The sequence below is a fragment of the Pyxicephalus adspersus genome, chromosome 6, assembly GCF_032062135.1.
Source record: "Pyxicephalus adspersus chromosome 6, UCB_Pads_2.0, whole genome shotgun sequence".
Taxonomy (NCBI): Eukaryota; Metazoa; Chordata; class Amphibia; order Anura; family Pyxicephalidae; genus Pyxicephalus; species Pyxicephalus adspersus.
Window position 1 is genome coordinate 32,592,645 of NC_092863.1, and position 12,851 is coordinate 32,605,495.

The 12,851-nt window shown below is 41.4% G+C and overlaps 1 protein-coding gene and 1 gene segment (V, D, J or C); one reads left to right on the forward strand and one right to left on the reverse strand.

Moving 5' to 3' along the window:
* LOC140333452 (immunoglobulin heavy constant mu-like) overlaps positions 1–12,851 on the reverse strand; it is a gene marked incomplete in the record, with an annotated part of 720,383 nt that overhangs the window by 342,005 nt on the left and 365,527 nt on the right.
* Positions 8,944–12,851, forward strand: part of LOC140333459 (uncharacterized) — a 5,986-nt gene continuing 2,078 nt past the window's right edge. The window contains exon 1 of the mRNA XM_072415134.1: positions 8,944–9,481. Within this exon, the coding sequence (XP_072271235.1) occupies positions 9,208–9,481 (274 nt within the window). The 5' untranslated portion in view covers positions 8,944–9,207. The remainder of the gene's footprint in view (positions 9,482–12,851) is intronic.

Consider the following 12,851-nt stretch of genomic DNA (forward strand, 5'->3'; position numbering starts at 1 on the left):
TTTCTGATTTGACCTTCTCTACTTGTGGTACGCACAGTCTGCTCCCTCACCTTTCCAAAGACGTTCATGCCCCTTTGTGTTACTTTCACGAAAATCTTTTGGAATAACAGTGCCGCATAGCGATATTTTGGCTCTGTAATGTGACAATTTATTTCTTTATTTCGGGGGTTTTTGTAGACAAATATCATGTAGTAAATAGTAAATAGTCTTACACTAGAAACCAAGCACCACACTGCACAGAATCATGCACCTCCGAAAATTGAATAAATAATTAGACCAGTGGCGCTAAAAATATGTTTCAATATAGGAATACTTTTCTTCCAAATGTCACTAATCAATCAATGAATATACAAATTGCATTCACAAATAAGAATTATTCTTCTTTAATATATATCATGGATATTAATTAAAGATTTTTATGGGGATAACGGAGTTGTGTTTATGAATGGGAACCAACAAGTCGAAGGGAGACCACAGAATGATATTGTCTCCCTTGAAGTCAAGAAATGGTTTGTTTTTTTCCTATTTAAGAGTTGAATTATTTTACTGGATCCACATTCTTTTGAATAGTAGCACATCTCAAATTGATATTATAATAAGAAGAACATTTCTTAATTGTTGTGCAATTGCAAGTGCAGTTTGTGCATTGACTGATTGGTTAGTGACATTTGGAAAATAAGTATTACCATATTTGATCAAATGTCATGTAGTACCCAATTTTGGACAGAGGCCTTTTTATTAGTAATAACAACCCTGGTCTCAACATGATATTTAAAAAAAACATACAAAAATGTTAACAATACATACAAATCACAGGTCTAAATAAATTTGTGTTGGCATGACAGGAAAAGAGGCATGGACACATTTGAGAGATGTCTGCAGTAAAAAAAGGACAATCAGAGCCTGCACACCATGGAAAGCAGTTAGTTTTTGGTGCACTCGAATTTAAAAATGTGTGAAGTGTCACATTTACATATTTTTTTCTGACTGACATAAGACAAAGGCTTATTTATCTGGAAATATTTAGGATGTTAATGAAGAACATTCTGATATCTTACCCCTTGGTTGCTATATAAACATTTTTTGCCCCTATACATAAAAAAAAAAAAAAAAATTAATTGAAAAGTTCTCTTATAGCTTCCTCGACCACCCTACCAGTACTGATAACAATATTATGTTTAGGGGCTTAGTATTATTTATTTATTAAATAAAAATTCAGCGGCCAGAAATAGCTTACATTTCAAAACAGCTATTCACACCTATATTTCAACATTGTCAACATTACATGTAGTAATATGGCCAATAAATAAGAAAGAATTCTGACAAATTTAAAACTACAATCATCCCTATACCCAATCATATGTGATATTATGTAAGGTAAAATAAAGCATATAAAAAAAACAGAAACAACGTACAAATACAGCCCATGACACGTGATATAATTGTACATGTGTTTGTTACTTTGATAATCAGTATTTAGGTGATATTATTTGTCATACCATGCCATATCTTTTATGATAAGTTATTGTACAATAGGTTTATATTTATTTTCAGTTTCTGCTGCCACCTACTAAAAAAATGAGGAAAAATTACTCATTTTAGTCATATGAAGACATATTTTCAATCAGTGTGTGTCTTGCACAGTAATACATGGCAGAGTCTTCTGTTTTCATGTTGTCCATTTTCAGGGTCACCATGTTATTGTTGTTATCTCTAGTGACTGTGAATCTTCCTTTAACATCATCATGATAATATGTGGTACCCCCACTGCTGCTAATATAACACAACCATTGTAACCTTCCATCAGAGAATTGTCTGACCCAGTGCATCCAATAGCTACTGACGCTAAATCCAGAACCTTTACAGGTCAGTGTATGGGAGTTCCCCGGCTTTATCACCGCTGGATCAGACTGGGTAAGTTGTTCTGCAGACTGGACACCTGGGGAAAATATAGAAAAACAGTTATTTTTTTTTACAGCCCTTGTAATATCCAGGTTACATTGTCATAGGAATCCTCACCTGAGAACCATGCCAGTAATATTATAAGATTCAGTAAATGTGTCATTGTTGTATTTAATTTGTGTCTGTACTTATCACAGGTCTAAATAAATTTGTGTTGGCATGACAGGAAAAGAGGCATGGACACATTTGAGAGATGTCTGCAGTAAAAAAAGGACAATCAGAGCCCGCACACCATGGAAAGCAGTTAGTTTTTGGTGCACTGGAATTTATAAATGTGTGAAGTGTCACATTTACATAATTAATTCTGCTTGACATAAGACAAAGGCTTATTTATCTGGAAATATTTAGGATGTTGATAAAGAACATTCTGATATCTTACCCCTTGGTTGCTATATAAACATTTTTTGCCCCTATACATAAAAAAACATTTTTAATTGAAAAATTATCTTATAGCTTTCTTGACCACCCTACCAGTACTGATGACAATATTATGTTTAGGGGCTTAGTATTATTTATTTATTTATAAAATAAAAATTCAGTGGCCAGCAATAGCTTACATTTCAAAACAGCTATTCACACCTATATTTCAACATTGTCAACATTACATGCTTTTTTTTCCTCTAGACATCCCCAGAAATTATAGTAAATTTACAAAATATGGCCAATTTACACCAAAACTATGAAATTCTGTTTTCCTATTGACTGCGGTTTAAAATTTTGGAATTTGTGAAAGTACTAATATGGCCAATTAATAAGAAAGAATTATGACAAATTTAAAACTACAATCATCCCTATACCCAATCATATGTGATATTATGTAAAGCATATAAAAAAAACACAGAAACAACGTACCAATACAGCCCATGACACGTGATATAATTGTATATGTGTTTGTTACTTTGATAATGAGTATTTAGGTAATATTATTTGTCATAACAAATCATATCTTTTATGATAAGTTATTGTACAAAAGGTTTATATTTATTTTCAGTTTCTGCTGCCACCTACTGAAAAAATGAAGAAAAATTACTTATTTTTGTCATATGAAGACAGATTTTCAATCAGTGTGTCTCTTGCACAGTAATACATGGCAGAGTCTTCTGTTTTCATGTTGTCCATTTTCAGAGTCAGCATGTTATTGTTGTTGTGTGATGCTTTGTAAGTAAAGATGGTAGTATAATCATCATATTGTCACTTGAAGAGGAGGACAAGAGGAGCCCATAAAAGATACAGGAAAAAGATGGAGAAGAAGGTAACAGGGATGGGTGTATCTGCTACAACTCTAAATGGTACCCCAAAATATGTGTGTACCCTTACAGCTTCCTACCCAGGTGCCACAAGATGTATCTAGTATCCTGATAAAGCAGGTCAAAAGTATCCTTTTGCCTATATTTGCTTTGTGACATGGAACAAAGGGGTGACATAAGGGTACGTTTTGTCACCCCAAAAAGCCTAAGGGCGGCAGGCTGACTTGTAAACAGTAATACAGCATCATTTTTAATGGAACATAATGTTTTAGAGGATGCTTATAGCTTCACTTCCATTTTCCGCTTTACATTTTGAGCTCTCCAACTGGCTCCCTCATCATTGGTGAATGTTTAGGGAGAAAGTTGGCCCGGAGCTTTCTTAGGCGAAGGGCCGCATGACAGGTATAAGATTCAGTAAATGTGTCATTGTTGTATTTAATTTGTGTCTGTACTTTTCCAGGTGACTTGTAAAACATTCTCACTGCCTTTATACTGTACATGATATTCAGAATAGGAAATGATGTCATATACTTTACATAGCATAACTAATATCTTCATAAAGATGAACTCTTCTATGTGCAATTCAACATAAAAACACAGCTTGGAGATAACAGTTCAATAATATTATACATTATTTTTAATGATAAATCTTTCTATTACCTAAATTAAAAATCTTAAAAGTAGTACAAATCCCCACCAAGGATGGTTTCACGTTTGTGAGTTGGGCCATGTGTATTGTATTACAACCATTTTATTAGGTAATATAAAGTAAACATAGCTGTGAAGAAACAATTACCAGTCTAACCAATCCTTTGTTGCATAATATTTTTTATGGTCTTCAAAATGAGGTCATGACAGGTTTGTGTTACTTACTATGTTATATTCCTACAAGGTAAAAAGATGGCAGGAGAAAAAAGACCAGGGAATGTTTTGTTGCCTCCTCAAAGCAGAGTAAAAAAAAGTTACACTGTCTTGAATTTTGAACCTCTTTTCATTGGTGAAGTACACAAACTCCAGAGAGTGAGATCATGTAACCAGTGGCTGCTCTGTGTTGTAGATTTTGCTGCATATATATTTTTAAAGGCTTCTAGATATCACAAATGAAACATTTTTATGGTAGGTTTTTGTGACACACAAGCACCTACAGGATAAGATCATCAAAAAAAGAGCCCCCTTTTCTAGCATTGTCCAGTACAGGCTGTAAACCTGGCTAGTTAGTAATCAATAAAATACTACATTTATAACACACTGCAGACACAACAAGGTATGAGAGGTAGGTTTCTGAGGTGGTCACTTACAACATTGCTTGGTTGGAGCTGGTCCAGGGTCCATGTGTCATTCTGTGCCTATAGAACCCTCATCAGCGCCAGACTTGTGTGTTTAAAGCAAGAATATAAAGCACAGCACGGCATGTTGTGTGATGCTTTGTAAGTAAAGATGGTAGTATAGGCATCATATTGTGACTTGAAGAGGAGGACAGGAGGAGCCCATAAAAGATACAGGAAAAGGATGGAGAAGAAGGTAACAGGGATGGGTGTATCTGCTACAACTCTAAATGGTACCCCAAAATTTGTGTGTACCCTTTACAGCTTCCTACCCAGGTGACACAAGATGTATCTAGTATCCTGATAAAGCAGGTCAAAAGTAAAAAGTGACCGTATCCCTTTGCCTATATTTGCATTGTGACATTGAACAAAGGGGTGATATAAAGGTACGCTTTGTCACCCCAAAAAGCCTCAGGGTGGCAGGCTGACTAATAATAAGCAATACAGCATCATTTTTAATGGAAGATAATGTTTTAGAGGATGCTTATAGCTTCACTTCCAGTCTCTCCTTTACATTTTGAGCTCTCCAACTGACCCCCTCATCACTGGTGAATGTATAGGGGGAATGTATACCCCAAATACAAAGCTGCCTGTTGCTGTGACATACACAGGGGGAGCGGTAGAGGAGGAAGATGCAGGTGTCTATCACAAAGGGCCCCAATTTAATTTTTCTCCATATTTTGTCTAACACTAGGCCTTTGTTTGAGAGATGTCTATGCAAGAATTTCAACTCCTGATGGCTTCAGGAATCTCAGAAATATTTTAGTATTTATTGATCACCTAGTGGCTACACAAACACAAAATCACATTTAAAAATTTATTTTATTCAACCCATCCCTGGAAACATAAGTGTAATCAGTTTTTTACAATAGTAAGCAGTATTTTGATTACCATAATTACCCTTAGCTCCAATAATTAAACTTGGATAATTGATCACAATTGTTGGGAGTGGCTTATACAATTTAATATAATATGTTTCAGTTGTGAATGTAATTGTGACTTTTGAAAAGTTGATCACGACTTTTAGGCAATTTCTAAAGTCACAATAATGCTGATTTTTTATTAATAAATAAAGCACAATAGACCATTTGGTAAACAATAGAAAAATTAAATAAACGTTTCCTAAAAGTAAAATAATGTCAGGTGATCACCATTTTTATAAATGGGGAAATGTAAATATTGTCATTGTTGCAGCTGAAATCATAGCCCTTTGGTGGTGAACATGCTAAGCACACCAGATTGTATGGAAAACTTGCACCTGTCTGTATATCGCCGACCAACTAGAATTTTGGAATGTTGCAGGCTAACATTCAATTTTTCTTCCCCAAAACAAACTCTATTCTCATGCCTCCTCTCCTAAAAGTTGCTTCTCATCCCACCTAGCTAGTCATAGTGGACTTGGTCTGGTGCCTGGATTTATTTAAATTTCCTTGTAATTAGGGTTTTAGTTGGGAAGAATTTGTATTCTAATTTATTACCTACCCAGAAATGCCACAGAAATTAGGAAATATTTACAGCAAATTGCTTTCACCTCCCAGCTGTGCCTGATATGGAGGGACTGCACCACTTTCCTATTCATTTGTTCTTGTGTTTGGCTAAATATGTACACCCTTTATAAGGAAATATATTATAATCCTTTTATAACGTGCTATTGTGTTATTTTTAAAACCTTTCATCCAGCCTCTAAATAATTATATTTATTTAATATTAAAGAGTCAGCTTGAACAATTTTCTTATTGCCCTAAAACGACACCATTGCAGGGGTGTTATATAGTTTGCTTGTTAAGAGCTATGGAATTATTCACTTACTCATTCCTCCCTAAATTATGTGTACACATTAGATTTCCTTTCTATTCCTCTTCTTGGGACAAAAGGTACATTTTGTATTTGCCTATCATTTAGATTAAACAGAATGAAACTTTATAGTAAGACACAGACAGCAACCTACTCTATAAAAATACCCAGTAAATGCATGCAATTTTCCAGGTCCATATTTTTTAATAACAGTAATTGACACCCACCAGGTAATGTTTGAGGGAATGTCATATGATATTACAGCTGTTTCAATAGCTAGTTGAAGGGAAACATCTAGTTGTGATTGCAACACTTGTCAGTTTATACAATCATTTTTTGCATATTTATTTTTTATACTCAGCAAAATGATGTCATTGCAGGATTGTGTCATCTGCAGTTGTGTAACAGCTATGTGGTATGGAATTATCCTCTTACACAGTTGTCACTGGAAGTTAGGTCTCCATTAGAGTTCCTTTTTATTTTTTCTAGTGACAACAGTTCCACTTATTTTTTATTTTATATTACTTTCCTACTTATCAAAGCCATTTGGGCAAATAGGGTAAATCTACATAGTGAGGACAAAGACAGCAATAAAACCTTGATGATTGTGTCATAGTGGTTGAACTTGATGGACTTATTTTTTCAACTTGACATTAATGGTGGAATAATCTCTCCAAAACATTAAAATAAAGTATAAAATGAAAGGCACACAGGTGTGTCTTGGGTATTGTGTTTATTTGTTGGCAGTTGGGGTCCTTGTGGGCAGTTGTTTTGTGATTCCACTGGGGATCCATCTATGGTTTGAGATGTACAGAAGAGATAAAGAAAAATGGTAATGACCCAAGGTGGCATATATAGTGCAAGGGCCTGCAGAATATTATAGTCATACCTGAGCTGGTGAAGTGAGGCTTGGAACAATAGTATCAAGCCAGTGGCAAACTTAAGTAGTGTAAGGGATATGATAAGTGTCTTTAAGGGCCTCATTAGTAATACAGGTGGTCTTGCGATTATATGTGTTAATGGTGTTATGCCAGAGTTAATGTTTACTAATGCGAATTAGTAGTAAAGTATTTAATTTATATTTGTTTTATGCTATTTTCATTGTTATGTTTAGTAATAAATTGGTTTGGTAAAATAAACTGCTGCAAAAGCCATTTGGCCAATTGGACAAAATGGGTAAACAGGCAGATAGGCTATGGTGGGAGGCAGTTAGCCTCTGGGCTACACAAGTCAAGGGGACAGTAATTATAGTGTGCCCCTCATCACCCCCCTTTGTGTCATTGCATTAAAAAAAAAAATAAAAGAGAAAATTAGGTATTCAGCTCAATACGAGCTCAGTATAGTTGTAATCATACCCTCTGCGTTATCATTGGTAAATTATGTTTTCTTTCGAAGTGTGTGGATGGAAAGGTGTGCATGGATAATTAAGCTCAGGAAATGAAGACAGCAGAATATAACAGACCAGGGCATTTTTGTTACCTCTTTAAAGCAAAAAAGTCACACGCATTTTTTTAGTCACTTTTCATAGATGAAGGACACAGTCAGGCTGATTCATCAAGCCAAATCGGAAGCTCGACGTGGCGCCAATTTGCGATCGGGAATCAGAGCATAAATGTATTATGTTTAAAAAAAGCACTTTAACATGAAAAATATATAAAAGCAAACCTCAAGATATCCTTGTTCAATTGTAAATACTTCTCCCAAGCAAAGTTATAACATATAGATAGGTATATATAATACACATATACATTACAAATGTAGGGACATGCAATGAATGTGGAATATCAATCAAAGATGTTTCACACGTTTCACAGATATGAATCTGCTTAGTCAGGAAACAGTTTACACATATCAAGGGGGTAGGTACTATCAACATATATTCCATTTACTGCCAACTTTAGCCTGGATGAGGAGAGCTCCAAGAGAATGGTAAGATGGCAACCCTGGCTGCACAACCAAATTTAGGTCTTTAATCAAATTAGTTCACTGTGTTAGTTGAACCATATAAACCTTCTAGCCAATGCACAGACCCAAGTGTAGCAAATGACATTGAAGAGCCCAGGATACATATCAGTCCCCAGATAGGGGCTAAAGTTGGCAGTAAATTAAATATCTGTTAATATTACTTACCGCCTGGATCAGGAAATGCAGTGGTTAGTGTAATTTAAAAAAAAAAAAAAAAAAAAGGAGTGAGAAATTATGCGGGAAAATTGGATGGTTGGAATTGGGGGATTATTGGTGCAGGGAGGAGAGTGGGGGAAGGGTTTAAAAAGGGGCACGAAGGGAGGGGAGAAGCATTAAATTTTGTAACGAGCAACTGGGCATAGTTACTGCTGCGGTGCGATAAATCATGGCGGGCCTGGACCACTGTTTGAACCGTTTAAGGGCTGTTGCCGAAGAAAATGGTGTGTAGTGGCTTAAAGCACAGGTGGCTGCATTAATGGAGGGAGCTGGGGGGAGTGCTGGGCCAGTGCAGCCCCCCTCACAAGCGCTCGGCGGTCTAGGCCGCCGGAGCGTTGGAGCCCGGGCTCCCCCACGAGAGTCCAGCGCCGATCTAGGAGCTCCACAAGGGACCCTCCGTCACCCCCGGCCCGGAGATCTGCGCGTGGAGCTGGAGGGGGGCATGGGAGGAATCCTCTTCGCAGGCAGGACCCTTCCACAGACCGCAATGTACCCGCTGCCACCCGGGGTCCGTGTGCAGAGGGAATCGGGAAGCTGCGGCTGACTGCGGGGAAGGACTTACCGGCAGTGGTGCAGCCCGACGAAGAAGCGAGGCGGTGAGGAGTGCAGAGCCGGTCCAGACGAGGGGAGTGGTCGGAGCTCTGGATCCAGAAGGTCGGAGAGCAGTTGGTCCGGTGGGCAGCAGCGGTGGTGGCCGGATGGATACTGCGGGCTCTGGCGCCGTGTCCCGCGGGCGGAGTCTTCGAGGTCGGGAGGAGACGGAGCGGCAGGAAGAGATTTCCGGGTCACGGACGGCGCCCGGTCGTGACGTCATTCGCCAGCACCCGGAAGCGGGTGAAGAGGAGAGCCGTGATGTAGGTTTGCTCACAGAAGACGGATCGGAAGGGGAGCTGTCGGGATCGGAGGCGAGTGTGGTCGGCGGTCTAGTGGGCGGTGCCGCGGCTGAGGGGCCCAGTTCCTTCCGGCAGCCTGGTGAGTTTTTTGCAGTATGGGAGCGGGGGTGCGGGGAGAGAGGGGGGCTGAGAGGTTCAGGGGCTGTGTGCAAGGTGAGGGGCATGAATGAAGGGGTAGACAACACGGAGGTTAGTGGTGTGGGGGTAGGAACAGGGGTCAGGGGTACTATTGGGGGGGCATAGTACAAGGGGTGGTAAGGGGCAGGAGGCGTTAGGCCAGGAGCAAGGAGCGGATGCCAGGGTTTTGCTTGGTTCGGAGGGGGATGCTGGGCGGGTGGGGGGAGGGGGAGCCCGGGGGTGTCAGACCATGGAGGAGTGGAGGCGAGGGATTTGTTACAAGGCTTAAGGGACCTGATTGTTCTGTTTGGGGGGCGGGAATGGGGGCCTGCCTGGGGTTGGACAGGGTTTGGGGGGTCCGCCAGTGGTGCCCGGGGGAGGTCAGACGGCAGTGGGTGCTTTTGGGGGGGAGGACAGGTTATCCGTAAGGGGAAGCGGTTTGTCCACGCCATCGTCAGGGTTGGCAGCAGTTCCGCTTAGCGGGGTGCCGGAGGAAGGAGAAGGTCGCAAGGTTGATGGAGGTGAGTTGGGATCCTTGGGTGTCACAGATGGGGCAAAAGGCGAAGTGTACGTCTGTTTTGAAGGGCCGCTAGGTGCACACCTTGCTCAGGAGGTGAGGGATAGGATTTGGAAAGGGGAATATGTGGAGATTTTTTCCTTGTTGCCAGTTGAGCGTTTTGGGGGACGGGACTTAAAGCCGGGTGAAGGAAGGAAGCCGGGGGAGGAGAAGGGTTTGTGGCGTCAGATTCCGCGTACTTTTCAGAACTGGTTACAGGCGTTTGCAATCCTGGCTAGTATTGTGGGGGAGTAGGCGCCAGAGAATAGCTCAGCTCTGTTCTGTTATTTGGATGCTATTAGTGAGGCTCATCGTATCTATGGCGGGTTGGCCTGGCTTAGATATGATGAACAGTTCCGGCAACTTAAGGCCATTGGCAGGTAAGTGTAGAGGGCTCTGCTGGCTGTTCAACGAAAGTTCCTGTCGTTTTGGGGCCAGCTGTCGATTCAAGCATGAAAATTCAACCGCTGTATGTCCAGAGGAAGGGGGCATCCCGCCGAGCCTGCGGGGAAGAGGGAGGACGACGGTGAAGCTGGAAAACATGCTCCATTTTCTAGGTAGGTATCCGGACAGGGAAGCTGCGAGGTTGTTGGAGGAGGGGTTTTCGGTGGGGTTTAGGATTCCGTGTGGGTTGGGGGATATTCCAACGGGGTCAAAAAATTTGCGGTCAGCTTTGGCGAATCCTCAGGTGATTACTAGAAAATTGGCGAAAGAGGTGGCGCTGGGGAGGATGGCAGGGCCTTTTTTGGAGCCCCCATTCCCGGATTTGGTGGTGTCCCCTTTGGCGGTGGTGCCAAAGCGTGAGCCTCAGCAATTTCGCATGTTTCACCATCTGTCTTATCCAAAAGGGGGTTCTGTGAATGAGGGAATAGTTCCAGATTTGTGTAGGGTGGCATATACTTCTTTCAATGTGGCAGTTTCCTTAGTCAGGAAGCAGGTAGGGGTTGTTGGTTGGTGAAAGCGGATATTGAGTCAGCGTTTCGGCTTTTGCCAGTTCACCCGGAGAGTTTTCGGTTGTTAGGTTGCGAGTGGCAGGGGAGCCTTTTTTGTTGATAAATGTTTACCGATGGGTTGCTCGTTATCTTGTTTGCTGTTTGAAAAATTTAGCACGTTTATTGAATGGGTGGTGAGGGATGTGTCGGGTATTAGGTCTATCATTCATTACTTAGACAATTTTTTGTGTGTCGGCCCTCGGGGGTCTTTGGATTGTGCAAATTTGTTGGGAACGCTTGAACAAGTTACAGCACAATTCGGTGTTCCGTTGGCTAGAGAAAAAACAGTGGGACCAGTATCTGAGATATGTTTTTTGGGTATAGTACATGATTCAGTTGCGGTGGAATGTAGGCTCCCGGACGATAAGTTGGAGGAGTTGAAAGAGGTGGTGGGGAGAGCCTGTGATTTCAAGAAGATGAGCTTGCGGGATTTACAATCCCTTTCAGGTAAGCTGAATTTTGCATGCCGCATAATGCCGATGGGCAGAATTTTTTGCTGCAGGCTGTCAGCTGCGACTGCTGGGATTAAACAGGCGGGCCATTTTGTGCAGTTGACGAGAATACTAAAAGGGGATCTGAGGGTGTGGCAGCGTTTCTTGGCAACATACAATGGTAGGTCGTTATGGCTCGAACCGATGGTGGATAACGAGTTTTTGGCGCTTGTTACGGACGTGGCGGGGGCCTATAGATATGGGGCTTATTTTGCAGGTAAGTGGTGTGCAGGGGAGTGGCCTGAGGAATGGCGGGCGCGCGGTTGGTGCAAGAACTTGGTGTTGCTGGAACTTTTTCCCATTGATGTAGCTGTGAAGTTGTGGGGGAGCTTGTTGGCAAACCGGAAGGTACGTTTCCGTTGTGATAATATGGGGGTAGTTGAAGTGATTAATAATAATACAGCTTCCTCTCCGCCGGTGATTTGTTTGCTCCAGCATTTGGTGTTGTTGTGTCTGCAGAAGAACATTTATGTGCGGGCGGCGCATGTTCCGGGTTGCACTAATGTAATAGCTGATGCCCTTTCTCGATTTCAGTGGTCCCGTTTTCGGGAGGTGGCGCCGGACAGACTGTGGATGGTGACCTTGGGGTGATTGCAGGTTTGATTCGACAATCGGTTTGTGAAGGGACGTGGAGGGCTTGCGTTAACACATGGTGGGAGTGGTTTCGGTTTATACAAAATGAAAGGGGTTGGTTTGGATCCAAAAGGGGGTGTGACTGCACTGTTGGTTGGGAAGATGGTACAAAGTGTTTCCTTGTTTGGCAGGCCCTGCGAGGGTATAGGAGGGGGCGAAGACGGGCAGATTCCAGAAGGCCAGTGTCTTTTGAAATGTTGGGTGAGTTATACCAGAGTTTGGGGGATGTCTGTTTCACTAATTTTGAAATAATTTTGTTCCGGACGGTTTTTGTGGTTGCCTTTTTTGCAGCTTTGCGGGTGGGGGAGATTGTGTGTGCTTCCAGGATGAGAGCGGGGAACTGGGACATTTGGATGTACAGTTGGGAGTGGACAGAGTGCTGGTTTGGGTTCACCGGTCAAAGACAGATCAGGTGAGCAGGGGGTGCGTTTGGTCTTGGGGCGACTGGCAGGGTCAGAGGTATGCCGGTGCGTTTGGTGGGGGAGTACTTAACCACCTTGCCCTTAAGCCCAATCAATGCTCTGGCTAAAAACTTTTGCAATTATGGTTAACCCCGAGTTTTTGTCACCAGGTGGTTAAATGTAAACAAATGTTATGTTGCAATCCGATTGTCATACATTGTATGACAATCGGATTACAACTGAAAGGAAATACTCACCC